At 46.4% G+C, this 18,645-nt stretch overlaps 1 protein-coding gene across 1 annotated transcript in view; it reads left to right on the top strand.

The window, feature by feature from the left end:
- The window catches only part of LOC310771495 (intermembrane lipid transfer protein VPS13C-like), a gene marked incomplete at both ends in the record, with an annotated part of 76,363 nt that overhangs the window by 49,248 nt on the left and 8,470 nt on the right, over positions 1-18,645 (top strand). Inside the window, 10 exons of the mRNA XM_083664094.1 lie at positions 189-349; positions 692-813; positions 1,768-2,065; positions 2,522-2,911; positions 3,988-4,092; positions 4,999-5,169; positions 5,322-5,447; positions 6,364-6,497; positions 9,468-9,594; positions 10,044-10,279. Of these exons, the coding sequence (XP_083520220.1) occupies positions 189-349; positions 692-813; positions 1,768-2,065; positions 2,522-2,911; positions 3,988-4,092; positions 4,999-5,169; positions 5,322-5,447; positions 6,364-6,497; positions 9,468-9,594; positions 10,044-10,279 (1,870 nt within the window). The remainder of the gene's footprint in view (positions 1-188; positions 350-691; positions 814-1,767; positions 2,066-2,521; positions 2,912-3,987; positions 4,093-4,998; positions 5,170-5,321; positions 5,448-6,363; positions 6,498-9,467; positions 9,595-10,043; positions 10,280-18,645) is intronic.

Below are 18,645 nucleotides of genomic sequence, written 5' to 3'. Positions count from 1 at the left end.
TGGAAGCCTTGAGAGGCGAGAGATAAATCAAATCCGGTGATACATTTTGTTGAGGAAGTGAAGGAGGCCGAGGTGGGAGTCTGTGTGCGCCTCCCTCTATAAATACATCTTTATATGTGAATACATTTTTATTTTTTTTACCTTTACCTTTATTTAAGCAGGTGAAATATGTTGTGTCCTCCCCGTAGTTCCTTCAGGTTACAGTGAGATCTGTAACATCGCTCTGGACAAGCCGGGCCGGCGGCTGTATAACGTGCGCGGGGCGCAGCTGCAGCAGGCCGTGTCCGTGGTGCTCCAGGTCGACGCCATCCAGGGGAACAAGGTCATCACCGTCCGCTCGCCACTACAGGTCGGTTCAGTCTGCTTCACTTTAACCCTTAAAGGCCACAGGGGTATCAAACCCAATGTCATCCAAAAGGTTGCACGAAACTTGGCAGAAAGGTTGGTTATGTGCCAACTTAGAAGTCATTAACTTTCCACACCCACTAGCCACAAGGGGGCGTAACAGGCCGCGGCGGAGGTATACCCTCTAGTTCAATTTGTAACACTTCAGTCATTCATGTTCGCTGTTTAGTTATAGTTTGATATACTTTCTCAGGTCAATGTGATGTACTCAGTTCTCTGGAATGCATTGAGAACCTTGAAAATAGAAAGGTAATAATTCTGCTGAGACCTCTGCCTCTGCTTTCAGATAAAGAATCATTTCTCGGTGCCCTTCTCCATCCTGAAGTACTGTCCGTCCTCCAGCAGCCTGCTGACGCTCGGAGTCGCCGAGCCAGAGAAAGAGTTCCACGTCGCCTTGGAAACCTACAGGTATATATGATCCAGATTAGTGATGGGATATTTCGGGATATCGGTTTTGGATGCCGATACTGATGTAATTCACACATCGGATATCGGACGGACGTCGCCAAAATACGTTCCGTTCCAGATTCCAGTCATAGTTGCTTGCCTTGTCCTAAGAATTTCCTTGTTCAGAATGACTTTGTGTTATACTGTGCAGATCCATAACAGATGTTTGTCAGAATTTGAAAATGTATGTGTATATATATATATATATATACAGATCCTTTCCAAAAAATTAGAATATCATGGAAATACCATGGATGAACATGGGCTTCAGCAGTTTGTCAAGCAAAGACGATTCAAATATTTGTCGGAGATTCAGAGGGAGTGGACTGAGGCTGGACTCAGTCATAACTGAGAAGTAACTGCTGATTTTCTTCACACTATTCTAATTTCTTGAAATACTGTTTGGGGGGTTTCTGGAGCTGTAGGCCAAAATTATGAAAAATGAAACAAATAAAGGCTAGAAATATTTCACTTTGTGTGTAATGAATCTATAATCTATGAAAGTTTCACTTTTTGAAAGGAATTATGGAAAAAAAATAACTTTTCATGATATTTTTTTTTTTGGAAAGGATCTGTATATGTATATGTATATGTATTTGTTTCCAGGTGAAACTGTAAAGCAGACTGTAAATCCTCAACTTTTGTGTCCAGCAGACAGAAATGTTTTCTGCCTGCTTCAGACAGTTTTAAGTCGATGGCACATGAAAGAAACACAGATGTTTGTTTGGTGTGCCATGGCTGTCTGTCCTTGTTTGGAGACATTTCCCGTTGTAAGACATTTGATTGGTGTACCATGGGCTTTAGCCTTGCAGCCCTGCAGGCAGGCGTTAGTGAGGATTGATTGATTGATTGATTGATTGATTGATTGATTTTATTCAGTATGTGTGACCTCTGCCTACACCCTCCCCTCCCCAGGGCCCAGCTGTTTGTGCGCCCGGCAGGCCATCTGGAGGGGCTATACGGAGCCTCCTCCACCTGCGTGTCGTGGAAGGAGCAGGTGCACCGCAGCTCTGAGGTGCGCTCTGTGCTGCGCTGCCCGGCCACAGACAGCAGCTTCCTGCCTCTGAGCCTCAACACGCTGGCGCAGCCCGACAGCCTGCAGCACATCACCAGTGCCGGAGGGGAGGACTGGGACCCCGCCTACATCATCCACCTGCACCCTGTGGCCACGCTGCGCAACCTGCTGCCCTACACGCTGCGCTACCTGCTGGAGGTACGCTCACCACACATACTGCCAAGTCTGATCTGAATAGTTTTCTCTCCTGTGTTTATGAGTTAAGAACAGGTGGGGAAAGGTTTTTGCCAGGATCATTTTTCTAAATTTCTTTTTTTGCCAGGTTAATCGTGGCCTTTGTAATACTTATTTAATAATTAATATTAATATTAAGCTCAGAATTTCCTAGATTATTTTTGTTTTCTCACTTATTATTTACTATAATAATATGCTACCTGGAGAATGCCACACTTAAGTCCCTGGAGGGTTTTTAGGCAATTCTCCTTCACATTCAATGATGATTATATTGTATTTTTTGTAATTGTTTGTATATGTATAAATAACAACAACAACAACAACAACTTGCCTCTCTGGACTTCCATAGTGAGTTAATTGAAACTATTCTAATTGACTCTGATGTGTAAATCTAAGGTGTTTTTATAATCACCTCCCCAGGGTTCAGCAGAGTTCTATGAGCTGCAGGAGGGCAGCTCCTCTGACATCCTGAACGCTCGTATCTCTGGAGAGATGATGGAGCTGGTGCTGTCTCAGTACCAGGGCCGGGACTGGCACGGCCACGTGCGCGTGGACCCGGACCTGCCCGAGTTCTTCCCCGTCTCCTTCACCTGCGACTCGGACCCCCGGCTGACGGCCGACGTGAGCGTGCACGTGACGAGAGCGCACGGCCGCCTGCTGCTGTCGGTCTTCAGCCCGTACTGGATCATCAACAAGACGTCGCGCGTGCTGCAGTACCGCGCCGACGAGCTGTCCGTCAAACACCCCGCAGACTACCGAGATGTGGTGCTCTTCTCCTTCAGGAAGAAGGCCCTGTTCAGCAAGAGCAAGGTAGGCCTGTTAGCACGACCCAGGTGGAAGTCAAAGTGCAGACACTTGTCGGTGGTTGAACAAACCCAAAGGATTTATTAACAAAATGTGGTGCGCGCTGTCAGGCAGGAACTCAGGATTCCTGGGAAGCAAGAAAAAAAAAATCAGTACTGGACTCCAAAAAACACAGGAGATGAAAGTCAATAGGAAAATTCCTTGGAAGAGGTTAGGATAATGACACGATACCAATCATAAGTCATTTCAACGATCTGACACAGCTTGAAGGGAGACCAGAGTACAGGTGCATCTTAAAAATAATATCATGGAAAGGTTTTTTTTTTTTTCATGATTTAATTCAAAAAGTGAAACTTTCATATATTCTAGATTCATTACACATAAAGTTAAATATGTCAAGCCTTTTTGGTTTAAATTTGGATGATTATGGCTTATCTCATGAAAATCAAAAGAGACACTCAATACTCCTTTTGCAGGAATGACTGCATCAATGCGGCGTGTAGCGTGGCGTGGCGTGGTGTGGGGTGGCGTGGCGTGGCGTGGTGTGGCGTGGCGTGGCGTGGGTGGCGTGGCGTGGCGTGGCGTGGCGTGGTGTGGCGTGGCGTTGGCGTGGCGTGGCGTGGCGTGGCCACATACTGAGATGAATGCAGAAAGGCTTTCATTCCCACATTGCTGCAGCAGAAAAAAGTGTAAAACAATGACATTATAAAGCAAGAGATGTTTCTGCGTTGTATTTATTTGCCAAGTGGTTACAGCAGTTAATGCAGGCGATCATTCTGATAGAAAAATGCACACAAAAAAACATTGTGTTAACAGCAGGATGTTCTTTTTATCTTTTATTATTAAAAAACCCCAATATGCACTCATAAACATATAAATACCTGTAAACATGCAATCAACCAAACAAACAGACAATCAACCAAACTTAAAGCAAAACCATCAAAGACAAACCAAAGGGAAACTAGATTACTGTATGCAAATAAACCAGAGAAACCAAACCACTGTAAAAAACAAGGAAACAGCTGTGTGCAAACAGCTGTGTGCTAACAGTGTGTTAACATTGTGTCTCTCCTCTGGTGCAGCTGCAGCTGTGTGTCTCCACCTCCTCCTGGTCAGACGGCTTCTCTCTGGACACGGTGGGCAGTTACGGCTGTGTGCGCTGTCCCTCCACCACCATGGACTACCTGGTAACATCTCATACAGTGCCTCCTCTCAGGGTTCTGTCTGTCTGTCTGTCTGTCTGTCTGTCAGAGAGACAGTGTGTTAATGTCAGTGTCATGAGCAGTATGAGGCAGACCGTTGGGCAAACTGGTCTGTTATTCCCAAACTGCACTGGTAGCAAAACCAAATGGGAATATACAAATTATAGGAATACAAGTATTCCCCCCATCTGTGTATTTTTGTAGTTGGACCTCCTTTCGTCAATCTAAATGTCAATATATTTTAACACTATTTAATTCTACATATGTTACACAGATGGAAAAAAATAGGAACTTAGAAAGGTTATCCTGGCAAAACGTTTGTCACCTGTTCTTAAAGCATAAGATCACCCACAAATAAAAGTGCAGTCATTATCTCAGCTGATGGAAGCACAGGGGAAGTTGTTTAGTCCACAAAACATTTGTGGAGTTTCACAGCAAAACGCTGTCGCAGCATCCTGTGACCTAAACCATTTGAAGTGGATGGTGACCAACTTACAGATGTCAAAAAAGGGCTCCATATACTCCTCACTTTGGCTTAATCCAAGTCTGCACAAGCCCTGAGATGCCAAGTTGACTTGAAAAGACATCATTTACACCCTGTTGTTAGCTGAAATATTCATTGTAGCAGGCTACAGTTAGCCACCCCCCTTCTTCTTATTGCACGTGGCTACAGTGAAGATTTCAGCTTAAACAGGGTGTAAATCACATCTGTTCAAGTCAACTTAAACCCGCCCTTTCATCAGCATTGGGTGTAAGTAATGACTTAATTTTCATTTTTGAAACTTATCCTTTAGTCATAAACACAGGAGAGAAAACTAGACTAGACCAGACTTCTGTGTGTGTGTGTGTGTGTGTGTGTCTGCGTGCGTGTGTGTGTGTGTGTGTGTGCAGGTGGGGGTGAGTATCCAGATGAGCAGCTTTAACCTGACCCGTATCGTGACCCTGAGTCCGTTCTTCACGCTGGTCAACAAGTCCTCATACGAGCTGGAGGTGGGCGAGCTGCAGGAGGGAGATGGAGATCACGCCTCCGCCACCAGGTGGCACTACATCGCCTCCACTGAGGTCAGTGAGCCGGACGCTGCCTTTACTTCTCCGCTAGTGATGCGCGCAGCCTCCCCAGAACCCGCTGGGTCCCGCGGGTTGGCCCGCCCCGCAGGCGGTCTGGGTCCGAAAATGAGGAAAATTGTTGTCAGTTGTTGTCTTGTGTGTTGCAGTGTCTGCCTCTGTGGCCGGAGAGCGTGGGGGGCCGGCTCTGTGTTCGAGTCGTCGGGTCTGAATCTTCCTCCAAGTCCTTCTTCTTCAACAAGCAGGACAACGGCACCCTACTGGGCATGGACCAGGTCAGTCTGCAGTGTTTACATGCACTGCTCATCTATCTTTACACACTGGAATACGTTCATATCCAAAGCCCATAGAAATGCTATGAGCATGGGTGTGGAGCTACTTTTATCCTTATCCCGAAGTTATCCTTTATTTATTTATCCCCATGGGGAAATTCATGCGCAAATTCATCTGCATTTGACCCATCCTCTACTAGGAACCTTCCTAGAACTAGGAGCAGTGGGCAGCCACAGTGCAGCGCCCGGGGACCACCTCCAGTTCTTTTTGCCAGTGTCTTGGTCAGGGGCACTGACAGGAGTCTTAACCCTAACATACATGTCTTTCTTGATGGTGGGAGGAAACCGGAGCACCCGGAGAAAACCCACACAAACACGGGGAGAACATGCAAACTCCACACAGAAAGGATCTGGGACGGACCGTGGTTCAAACCCGGGACCTTTCTCATAATTTTGCCGGGGGGGGGGGCTCGCTACGCTCTGCAGGCTGTGTCAGAGCCGCACCGGTGTGTTTACGATGGAAAGTGAAGGGAATGTTTTCTAATAGATAATTACATCAATCACCTAAAAACTATAAAACATTTCAAACATTTCATTGCAGGATGATCATGTTTTCTTTGGTGTGTCACTGCTCACACAATCACACACACACACACACACACACACACACACACACACACACACACACACACACACACACACACACACACACACACATTTCATCAACAGGGAAAAGGTAAAAAGAAAGTATTTATTTTCCATCTGAAAATAAAACACACCAAATAAAGCATCCTTTTAAACAAAACGAACCCAACTAAGCTGTTATAGTTTATACAAAAAAATATAATATAATACAATGTGCACATTTGATTTTGGGGGTTAAAAAATAACAAATAACTGTCTCTCTCTCTTCTCACAGTATGGAGGGATCATCGTGGACGTGAACATCTCAGATCACTCCACTGTTATCGGCTTCACTGACTACTATGAAGGAGCGGCTCCGGCTCTCATCGTCAACCACACGCCCTGGGTCACAGTCTGCTACAGACAGAGGTCAGTAACAACACGCCCTGGGTCACAGTCTGCTACAGACAGAGGTCAGTAACCACACGCCCTGGGTCACAGTCTGCTACAGACAGAGGTCAGTAACCACACGCCCTGGGTCACAGTCTGCTACAGACAGAGGTCAGTAACCACACGCCCTGGGTCACAGTCTGCTACAGACAGAGGTCAGTAACCACACGCCCTGGGTCACAGTCTGCTACAGACAGAGGTCAGTAACCACACGCCCTGGGTCACAGTCTGCTACAGACAGAGGTCAGTAACCACACGCCCTGGGTCACAGTCTGCTACAGACAGAGGTCAGTAACCACACACCCTGGGTCACAGTCTGCTACAGACAGAGGTCAGTAACCACACGCCCTGGGTCACAGTCTGCTACAGACAGAGGTCAGTAACAACACGCCCTGGGTCACAGTCTGCTACAGACAGAGGTCAGTAACCTAACCACACGCCCTGGGTCACAGTCTGCTACAGACAGAGGTCAGTAACCACACGCCCTGGGTCACAGTCTGCTACAGACAGAGGTCAGTAACCACACGCCCTGGGTCATAGTCTGCTACAGACAGAGGTCAGTAACCACACGCCCTGGGTCACAGTCTGCTACAGACAGAGGTCAGTAACAACACGCCCTGGGTCACAGTCTGCTACAGACAGAGGTCAGTAACAACACACCCTGGGTCACAGTCTGCTACAGACAGAGGTCAGTAACAACACGCCCTGGGTCACAGTCTGCTACAGACAGAGGTCAGTAACCACACGCCCTGGGTCACAGTCTGCTACAGACAGAGGTCAGTAACCACACGCCCTGGGTCACAGTCTGCTACAGACAGAGGTCAGTAACCACACGCCCTGGGTCACAGTCTGCTACAGACAGAGGTCAGTAACCACACGCCCTGGGTCACAGTCTGCTACAGACAGAGGTCAGTAACAACACGCCCTGGGTCACAGTCTGCTACAGACAGAGGTCAGTAACCACACACCCTGGGTCACAGTCTGCTACAGACAGAGGTCAGTAACCACACGCCCTGGGTCACAGTCTGCTACAGACAGAGGTCAGTAACCACACGCCCTGGGTCACAGTCTGCTACAGACAGAGGTCAGTAACAACACGCCCTGGGTCACAGTCTGCTACAGACAGAGGTCAGTAACCACACGCCCTGGGTCACAGTCTGCTACAGACAGAGGTCAGTAACCACACGCCCTGGGTCACAGTCTGCTACAGACAGAGGTCAGTAACAACACGCCCTGGGTCACAGTCTGCTACAGACAGAGGTCAGTAACAACATGCCCTGGGTCACAGTCTGCTACAGACAGAGGTCAGTAACCACACGCCCTGGGTCACAGTCTGCTACAGACAGAGGTCAGTAACCACACGCCCTGGGTCACAGTCTGCTACAGACAGAGGTCAGTAACCACACGCCCTGGGTCACAGTCTGCTACAGACAGAGGTCAGTAACAACACGCCCTGGGTCACAGTCTGCTACAGACAGAGGTCAGTAACCACACGCCCTGGGTCACAGTCTGCTACAGACAGAGGTCAGTAACAACACGCCCTGGGTCACAGTCTGCTACAGACAGAGGTCAGTAACAACACGCCCTGGGTCACAGTCTGCTACAGACAGAGGTCAGTAACCACACGCCCTGGGTCACAGTCTGCTACAGACAGAGGTCAGTAACCACACACCCTGGGTCACAGTCCGCTACAGACAGAGGTCAGTAACAACACGCCCTGGGTCACAGTCTGCTACAGACAGAGGTCAGTAACCACACGCCCTGGGTCACAGTCTGCTACAGACAGAGGTCAGTAACAACACGTCCTGAGTCACAGTCTGCTACAGACAAAGGTCAGTAACAACACGCCCTGGGTCACAGTCTGCTACAGACAGAGGTCAGTAACAACACGCCCTGGGTCACAGTCTGCTACAGACAGAGGTCAGTAACAACACGCCCTGGGTCACAGTCTGCTACAGACAGAGGTCAGTAACCACACACCCTGGGTCACAGTCTGCTACAGACAGAGGTCAGTAACAACACGCCCTGGGTCACAGTCTGCTACAGACAGAGGTCAGTAACCACACACCCTGGGTCACAGTCTGCTACAGACAGAGGTCAGTAACCACACGCCCTGGGTCACAGTCTGCTACAGACAGAGGTCAGTAACAACACGCCCTGGGTCACAGTCTGCTACAGACAGAGGTCAGTAACAACACGCCCTGGGTCACAGTCTGCTACAGACAGAGGTCAGTAACAACACGTCCTGAGTCACAGTCTGCTACAGACAAAGGTCAGTAACCATGGCAGTAAGAATGGCTGCCTCTGGCTCGAACAGTAACATCAACGTTCATTGAGTTTAAACAGCCATAAGTGCAGTTATTGCAGAAATAGACACAATAACAACAATTAAACAAGAGCAGGAGTTGCACCAGCGAGGTTTCTCAGCCGAAAATATGTTTTCGCCGTTGTTCTGAGTGGATTTAGATTTGACTGGATCTGATGCTGATTGGCTGAAGGACTGGCTACTTCCACCCACTGAAATCACTGTGCACAGCGCTGAGTCCAGACAGATCCACAGAACCAAACAGTTCATGGATCTGGATGGTTTTAACCAGGCTAGTGTTAGAATACTGTTTCCACACTGTCGTCTATATATATCTCTATATTTATCTTTCTCTATATGAATGTATCTCTCTGTCTGTCTGTCTGTCTGTGTGTGTGTCTGCCTGCCTGCCTGTCTGTCTGTCTGTCTGTCTGTGTGTCTGTCTGTCTGTCTGTCTGTCTGTCTCTATCTGTCTGTCTGTTTGTCTGTCTCTCTATCTGTCTGTCTGTCTGTCTCTCTGTCTGTCTGTGTGTCTGTCTCTATCCGTCTGTCTGTCTGTGTGTCTGTCTCTCTATCTGTCTGTCTCTCTATCTGTCTGTCTCTCTGTCTGTGTGTGTATCTGTCTGTGTGTCTGTCTCTCTCAGTGGTTCCTCTGTGACTCGTCAGTTGAAGCCAGGAGAGGCTCAGAGGTTTTCTTGGGAGAATCCGGCCGGTGTTCGGACCCTCAGCTGGAGCTGCAGTGAACATTCTGGACAGCTGGACCTGGTCAAGGTAAGAGACACTTAATTAAACCCTTCTGCCTCACTTTAAAAATGTCCTCCCCGTAGCTGCCATCAGGCTATTCAATTTGCACTATAAATAATTGTATGCTGTGTATACATGCACTTCTCAGCATATATACTTTTAGTTTTTAGTCGGTGGCTGTGGGAGTAACAGTTATGCACTTGTATTTTTCTACTTTTAGATTTTAGATATTCAAGTCAATTTTTGCACATTCAGCATTTTAGTAGAAGTCAGTATTTTAGTACAAAAAAATACCAAAATATGTAGGGCAATACAAAAATATATATATATGTATGTCTGATTTTGAATGTGGCTGCATTATGTGACAAAGTAATTTCCTGCAGAGAATCAATAAAATATCTAATCTGTCTGTCTGTTTGTCTGTGTGTGTGTGTGTGTGTGTGTGTGTGTGTGTGTGTGTGTGTGTCTCTGTGCAGGATGAGTGTGGTCAGTTTGCGTATGACAGCCTGTCTCAGGTGCACTGGGTGTCCTTCCTGGATGGGCGTCAGCGGGTGCTGCTGTTCACGGAGGACGTTGCCGTGGTGACGAAGGCGCGGCAGGCGGAGGAGCTGGAGCAGTTCCAGCAGGAAGTCAACGTGTCGCTGCAGAACCTCGGCCTGTCGCTCATCAACAACACCAACCGCCAAGAGATCGCCTACGTCGGCATCACCAGGTACGCACACCACACACACACACACACACACACACACACACACACACACACACACACACACACACACACACACACACATAGACACACACATAGACACAGGGAGCAGGGGCGGGGCCAAGAGGAACCATGGAAAATCTTCAGGGGGATCGTGATCTACGAAGCCCTGAGATGCAAGAGAGGAAAATAATTTGGTGATCCTTCTAAGTCTGATCTAAATAGTTTTCTCTCCTGTGTTTATGACTTGGTGAATGTTACAAAAGGGGTCTTAAAGCCTCCAGCCAGTTTTCTGCCTGTGTACAACTACAATACTGGGCGTAGGTGGAATCGCGTAGTGATAAACTACGTCACCAGTCTAATCATTTGCACCAAAGATCGTCTATTGGTAAGAACCGAAGGTAAGAACCTTGTTCCACTGCAACATCATGGGTGGAGCACTGTTACTGTTCATGTTACTGTTCATGGACACTTGTGTTTCTTCTCCAAGTGGATGTGATGAGTGTACCTTCAGCAACTGTTGCAGACAGCCAGCCATCAAGCACATTGTGAGATGAATGGGTGAGAGAAGTCACTTTACATGAACAATGATCATCCTCTTTTCTATCTGTTGTCCACCTTCAGTGTCTCTTCAGCATATCTATAGAGGGACATTATGAACAAGTATCATGGTCTTTCAGAGGGAAAGCAGGAGAACTTTCTCCAAGCAGATGTGACGAGGGCACATTCAGGACATGTAGCAGACACTCATCAAGCACATTGTGACGTCAACGGCTGAGTGGTTCATTTACATGAACAATGATCCTCCTCTTGTCTGCCTTCAGTATGACTGTAGCATAGAGGGACATTTGAGAGGGGAAGCAGGACATGTATGGCTGTTTTGCTCATGGGTTTCATACACTGTAATAAAACATCTAAAGGTAAAATCTGATCAGATGGGGGACGCTGGCACAAAATCTTGTCAAACGGGGGTTTGATCAGTTTATGGTTCCTTTAACATCAACAAGTTGGTGAACCACTGGTATGTGTTGTCTGAAAAAACCTTCACATGGAGGGAATTTGACATCTTCATAAATTAGAAACTCTCCACTATAGAGTATATAACTTATTGAATGACTGCAATAGCTCTCAGATCAAAAGTTATTAGTATTTTAATGTTATGTGTCTAAAAGTAAAATGTGAGAAAGGCTTTAAACATTCCACATTTTATTTTCTAGAGTGGCATTCCACCAAAACCATAAAAATCAATACTTCTCCCCTTGTTTTATGAAAATAATTATTCACCGTGATGTACTAAACAGTACTACGGAGATGAAAGTAACCAAATCACTGAAAATACATGAAAAACTGATTTTCAACCGTCTTTTGCTCATTGCCAACAAGGTGCAGCAGCAACATGTCTCTGCAGACCACCACACATGTGATTGACCATGATTAGAATTTAAGAACAAAGAAAGAAAGAATCATCAAAAAAAGAAGTTTATTTACAGGAAATAGCCACCTCCCACTTAGAAAATGTCACAACATTTGTAACAAATGTAACAATGGCTGTTAAGATACATAGAAAGAAAGCCAACCTCTTGAAGAATGTCACGCTGTAAAAAAATTAAAATATGAAAAACTAATGTATCAATATGATGTACAATATTTACATACTCAAGCAGGAACAAAAAATCTCAAGTAATATCTTAGCATCACATTGAATGTAAAGCTTGTTTTTCGGGTGCCTCCTATCCACTTCTGCACAATTATAATGGAAGGTGTTTGCACATCACACACCTAGTCATTTTCACACACACATCCAACTTGCTTCTTATAGCAAGTGCATTATAGCAGCTACGCCTTAAAACATGGGTCAAGACATATGGACAACACATCTCACTGGCTTCCCCCTCATGTTTGTTGTTGTCTGGTCTGACATCTGACGTGTGTAAACAGTCTACATGTTTGTTGTTGTCTGGTCTGACATCTGACGTGTGTGAACAGCCTACATGTTTGTTGTTGTCTGGTCTGACATCTGACGTGTGTAAACAGTCTACATGTTTGTTGTTGTCTGGTCTGACATCTGACGTGTGTAAACAGTCTACATGTTTGTTGTTGTCTGGTCTGACATCTGACGTGTGTGAACAGCCTACATGTTTGTTGTTGTCTGGTCTGACATCTGACGTGTGTAAACAGTCTACATGTTTGTTGTTGTCTGGTCTGACATCTGACGTGTGTGAACAGCCTACATGTTTGTTGTTGTCTGGTCTGACATCTGACGTGTGTAAACAGCCTACATGTTTGTTGTTGTCTGGTCTGACATCTGACGTGTGTAAACAGCCTACATGTTTGTTGTTGTCTGGTCTGACATCTGACGTGTGTGAACAGCCTACATGTTTGTTGTTGTCTGGTCTGACATCTGACGTGTGTGAACAGTCTACATGTTCGTTGTTGTCTGGTCTGACATCTGACGTGTGTAAACAGCCTACATGTTTGTTGTTGTCTGGTCTGACATCTGACGTGTGTGAACAGCCTACATGTTCGTTGTTGTCTGGTCTGACATCTGACGTGTGTGAACAGCCTACATGTTTGTTGTTGTCTGGTCTGACATCTGACGTGTGTGAACAGCCTACATGTTCGTTGTTGTCTGGTCTGACATCTGACGTGTGTAAACAGCCTACATGTTTGTTGTTGTCTGGTCTGACATCTGACGTGTGTGAACAGCCTACATGTTTGTTGTTGTCTGGTCTGACATCTGACGTGTGTGAACAGCCTACATGTTCGTTGTTGTCTGGTCTGACATCTGACGTGTGTAAACAGCCTACATGTTTGTTGTTGTCTGGTCTGACATCTGACGTGTGTGAACAGCCTACATGTTCGTTGTTGTCTGGTCTGACATCTGACGTGTGTAAACAGCCTACATGTTCGTTGTTGTCTGGTCTGACATCTGACGTGTGTAAACAGTCTACATGTTTGTTGTTGTCTGGTCTGACATCTGACGTGTGTAAACAGCCTACATGTTCGTTGTTGTCTGACATCTGACGTGTGTGAACAGCCTACATGTTCGTTGTTGTCTGGTCTGACATCTGACGTGTGTAAACAGCCTACATGTTCGTTGTTGTCTGGTCTGACATCTGACGTGTGTAAACAGCCTACATGTTTGTTGTTGTCTGGTCTGACATCTGACGTGTGTAAACAGCTACAAAATGGACATAATAGCATCCCGGATAGCTTGGTGAGACGGTTCATGTTCACCATAGTAAGCAACACTGTGAGGAGCAGGGAGGTCTGGATGCTCAGTGTTCCACTCTGGTAAGAAGTGCTCCTTATGGATCTCACAGATGTTGTGTAGAATACAACAGGCGACCACAACATCCGACACAAAGGAGGTAGAAATGTCATTTCGTTTGGCCAGGCACCTCCAGCGACCTTTGAGACGTCCAAATGCACTTTCTACCACCGTCATCGCCGAGCCCAGCTTGAAGTTGAAGGCTTTCTGCTGCTCAGCGAGTAGGTGGTCGCGTGTGAAGCCCGTCATCAGCCACTTCCTGATGGGGTACGCTGTGTCTCCGATTAGATGCACAGGGACTTCCACTCCGTTAACAGTGATGGATTTCTGTGGAGAGAGCAATGCAGATGTATAAGTACGTGTAGCAGTACACACACAGTTAGTTTTCTCAGAAAGGTGTAAGGTGTGTCAGCTCTGTTAAAGACGTGTAGCAGTAAACACACAGTTAGTTTTGTCAGAAAGGTGTCAGGTGTGTCAGCTCTGTTAAATACGTGTAGCAGTAAACACACAGTTAGTTTTGTCAGAAAGGTGTAAGGTGTGTCAGCTCTGTTAAATACATGTAGCAGTACACACACAGTTAGTTTTCTCAGAAAGGTGTCAGGTGTGTCAGCTCTGTTAAATACGTGTAGCAGTACACACACAGTTAGTTTTCTCAGAAAGGTGTCAGGTGTGTCAGTTCTGTTAAATACGTGTAGCAGTAAACACACAGTTTTGTCAGAAAGGTGTCAGGTGTGTCAGCTCTGTTAAATACGTGTAGCAGTACACACACAGTTAGTTTTCTCAGAAAGGTGTCAGGTGTGTCAGCTCTGTTAAATACATGTAGCAGTACACACACAGTTAGTTTTGTCAGAAAGGTGTCAGGTGTGTCAGCTCTGTTAAATACGTGTAGCAGTAAACACACAGTTTTGTCAGAAAGGTGTAAGGTGTGTCAGCTCTGTTAAATACGTGTAGCAGTACACAGTTAGTTTTCTCAGAAAGGTGTCAGGTGTGTCAGCTCTGTTAAATACATGTAGCAGTACACACACAGTTAGTTTTGTCAGAAAGGTGTCAGGTGTGTCAGCTCTGTTAAATACGTGTAGCAGTACACACACAGTTCGTTTTCTCAGAAAGGTGTCAGGTGTGTCAGCTCTGTTAAATACGTGTAGCAGTACACACACAGTTAGGTTTGTCAGAAAGGTGTAAGGTGTGTCAGCTCTGTTAAATACGTGTAGCAGTACACACACAGTTTTCTCAGAAAGGTGTCAGGTGTGTCAGCTCTGTTAAATACGTGTAGCAGTACACACACAGTTAGTTTTGTCAGAAAGGTGTCAGGTGTGTCAGCTCTGTTAAATACGTGTAGCAGTACACACACAGTTTTGTCAGAAAGGTGTCAGGTGTGTCAGCTCTGTTAAATACGTGTAGCAGTACACACACAGTTTTGTCAGAAAGTTTGTCAGAAAGGTGTAAGGTGTGTCAGCTCTGTACAGATATATGCCACAGTATCACTGTGATTGCACCCTGTATGATTATTACATGTGAAAAGTGACGACAAGATGACCTGAGGCTCAAAACGTTGTCTTAGTCTTAAGAAGTAAAGCATTATTTGGAGCATAAGTGTGTGCTGGTTCCATGATTACATGTGACACGAGAGAGAGAGACCCGGGTCAGCTGGGTGAAGGACTAAGCATTGATGGCACACGTTCTACCAGGTGATGTCCAACATGTGAAATTACATTACGACATTTGGCAGACGCTTTTATCCAAAGCGACTTAAGCTTAATTTATACTTATTAGAAAGTGTCGCTCAGCACATGGTCGCAGACGAAAAATAAAGTGTCGCTCATGTTGCTGCATTTATGCTTCTCTCCGCGGTGCAACGGTCACGTGACGCTAGAGACAGAGGGAGGCAGAGAACTAGTGCAGACAGCCAAGAGAGGGAATGCTGTCAGTGAACCCACGTCGGAGGCAACATGTAACTGCAGCCGCATATAACGACACACAACCACACAATCACCTCCTCTCTCTCTGGGAAGTTGGTCACGGTGTTCTTTGTGATTTTCACGAAGTCATACATCAAGGACATGCTGATAAAAATACCGGGGACAAGCTCATTAATTTAATTTCAGCGAAAACTAAAACAAGGAAGTCGCGCGTGCCCGTCTATATAGCCAATCAGACTTGCGCGACATTATGTGACGTAGTCAGCGACACTAGACATTTCACCAGGTAGCAGACGCTGCTCGCAGACACTTGAAAGTGTCGACTCAAGTCCTCATTTCTGTCGGCGACCGTTTCAAAAGTGTTGGCAGACGAAGCATAAATTGGGCTTTACAATAACACATTTTTGTCAGCAATAGAGCAATTAACTATGCAACACAATCTATGACAACTACAACTTCGGAAGGAATAGTGGTAAAGTTTAAGTTCGTTTTTTTTTTTTTTTTAGAGAGAGAGAAAGAAGTTAGTTTTAAGAATGGAATAAATTGATTGATCTACAGATAATATGAGTGTAAAATGGAGTACATATGTATTTACCTCACGTGGGAAGAGGTACCCGTCTTGCTCCTCTGCCTTCCTGTAGATGGGCGAGTTGGAAAACACCTCAGCAGCATGAGAGCGACCAGGCCAACCTACAAACACGTGTGTGAAGCTGGAGAGACAAAAAGACAAGACACGTACAGATCATTCATCACAATCAGAAACTAGCTTGGTGTAGTTTGTGCACAAGTTATATAAGATACACAGACAACACAATACGTACAAATACATTTACAACTTAATACAAGATATAAACAGAGTATTAAAGTGACAAAGTACAAAGTTAGCTAGGCCAACTTGTTGATTTTTTTTTTTTGCACAAATGATGATGATAGCCCTGCTCCTTACCAGCATCTGTGATCAACAACAGCTTGTAGGACAATGGAGTGCCACCCATTCTGATTGTAGTAGGCTGGTGCGTCGACATTGGGGGTGGGGATGGGGATGTGTGTGCCGCCGATGGCACCGGCACACTGTGGGTACCCCTGGCCCCGGCTGGCAAATGCGTCCACCGTCTCCTGAAGACGAGCGCCACTGGACAGGTCAACAAAGCGCTTATAGAGCAGCGTCTTCAGCGCTCTGGTAACCTGGCGTACCAACACGCACACCGTGGCGACACCGACGCCAAAGATACAACTGATGGAGCGGTATTCACACGGGGTAGCGTACCACCACAACGCCACGGCGAGTCGCAGCCGAGGCTCCAGAGGCTGCCGCCAGTTTGTTGTCCTGCGCGTCAGGTGTGGCCCGACGAGTTCCGAGACGAAGCCGAAGGTGTCCCGCGACATACGGAAGTGACTGCGCCACTCGTCGTCGTTGAAATTGTTGAGGACGTTGGACCAGAACACGGGCCCGTGTGGTCTCTCTCTCCTCCACATGCGTCTCTCCGAGATCAGTCCGCACTGTGCGAGGAGAAGCAAACGTCTCCGCCTGCGGCTCCTGAGCCTGGCGCGCCTCGCCTCCTCGAAGCGCTCCCGGCTCCTCTTCAGGTCCTCCTCGAACCTCGCCTCGATTTGCTCCCACGAATCCGCCATTGTTCCCATCATGTGGAAGAGGAGCGTCAGCAACTTCGCTCGCATTTGCAGAACATGAACGGCTACCAAAAGCACAGCAGCCATGTCCGGCGGCGACTCCGGCACCATGTTGTTGTTGTTGTTTTGGGAAGCTGCGCGGCGCGTTTGTTACACGTCACACTAGACGTCCACGCTGTTGTCTTTTAACGTCGGTTCACGGCACGCCTCCTTTCCTTCTGGTTTGTTGTGTAACCTCGCGTCACCAGGCTCTTCTCGGCGAGAAAGAGCCTGGCTCCCGCCCACAATTGATTTTGTCACCCTACTGGTTCCCGCCTAGAGCCCGCCCTAGACCGGATGGCAGCGTTTCTAGCTCGTCAACTTTCACGTTAACTTGACAATTTGACCCAAGTATCAGAATCCTCTTTCACCGTTTTGACCGGTGTGTCAGGCGGTGGTGACGGAGATGCCATATTGCATAAACGTTTTGTTTTATGTAACGCTAGCTTTGTTTTGATCAGACTCTAGTTTAGGTAACATCACCGCGTCAAGCTAACGGCAACAAAGACGTTGTTAGGCGCATTGCTATCCGGTGTTAATTCTGGGTCCGGGGTTTACGCCCCCATGACAAAAAGCGGGGTGGAAGGTGCCCAGACTATTTGTTGTGTAAAGAAAGGACAGAGAGCTCCTAATGGCGGAGCTTCTTCACACCAGTATCGCGTGTTCTCAGTGCAAAAAGGGCTCCTCTTTCTCTCTGTGTTGGAGAGACCGCATGTTCTCTCTCCTCATGCAGCAGCCTGCTGCATGGATACTGACTGTGTGTGTGTGTGTGTGTGTGGGAGGAGGGGAGTTGGGGAATTTGAGTCATGTGATCAAAGGGGGAGGAGGAGGAAGTGTGAATTGGATCCTTTGAGGGCTGCGATGATGGAAAAAAAGGCATGACCCGCCCCTCTCTGCCTCTGATTGGCCTAGCGTCAAATGTTCATCCAATCCTATTCGCTTAGCTATCCTGCATCTCTTTCTACAGTTTGTGGTGAGACATCAATGGGTGAGACTCAGTGGATCAGACAGACAGCAGTTTTGCTTGCTAGCCTGAATGAAAGACGCCATGTGTGTTTATGTTGTTAATATAGTCTGGCCCTGTGCTTTATAACGCTGCTGCTACTCTTGGCAGTGCACGTATGTAGCCTATAGGGAAATCTAAAAACAAGATGAAAGACTCATGAGAATGATCAAGGCTGATATAAGAACAGGATCACTGCATTACATTTAACTTTAATTCAGCTCATTGTAACACAAGTGACATGTATTTGAATTGAAATATAAATCAGAAGAAACAAGGTGATGACATTTAGAATGAAAATAAAAAATACACATTCAAGTAGGCTATTGATCTCACACATAACCTTTTGATTCTATGCTGCCATCTGCCATCTCATGCTTGTTGATTGAATGGTTGTTTTGCACCTGCTGCTCACTTTATGAACAAATAATGCTTAGTGACTGAATTAAATATATTAGGCTTGTTTGAGATGACTTCTGACTTGCCTGGGAAGCAGGCGAGTCAGAAGTGC

Source organism: Poromitra crassiceps, assembly GCF_964638095.1.
Source record: "Poromitra crassiceps genome assembly, contig: HAP1_SCAFFOLD_706, whole genome shotgun sequence".
NCBI lineage: Eukaryota > Metazoa > Chordata > Actinopteri > Beryciformes > Melamphaidae > Poromitra > Poromitra crassiceps.
The sequence above is the reverse complement of the archived record's forward strand: the minus strand, read 5'-3'. Positions and strand labels throughout refer to the sequence as shown.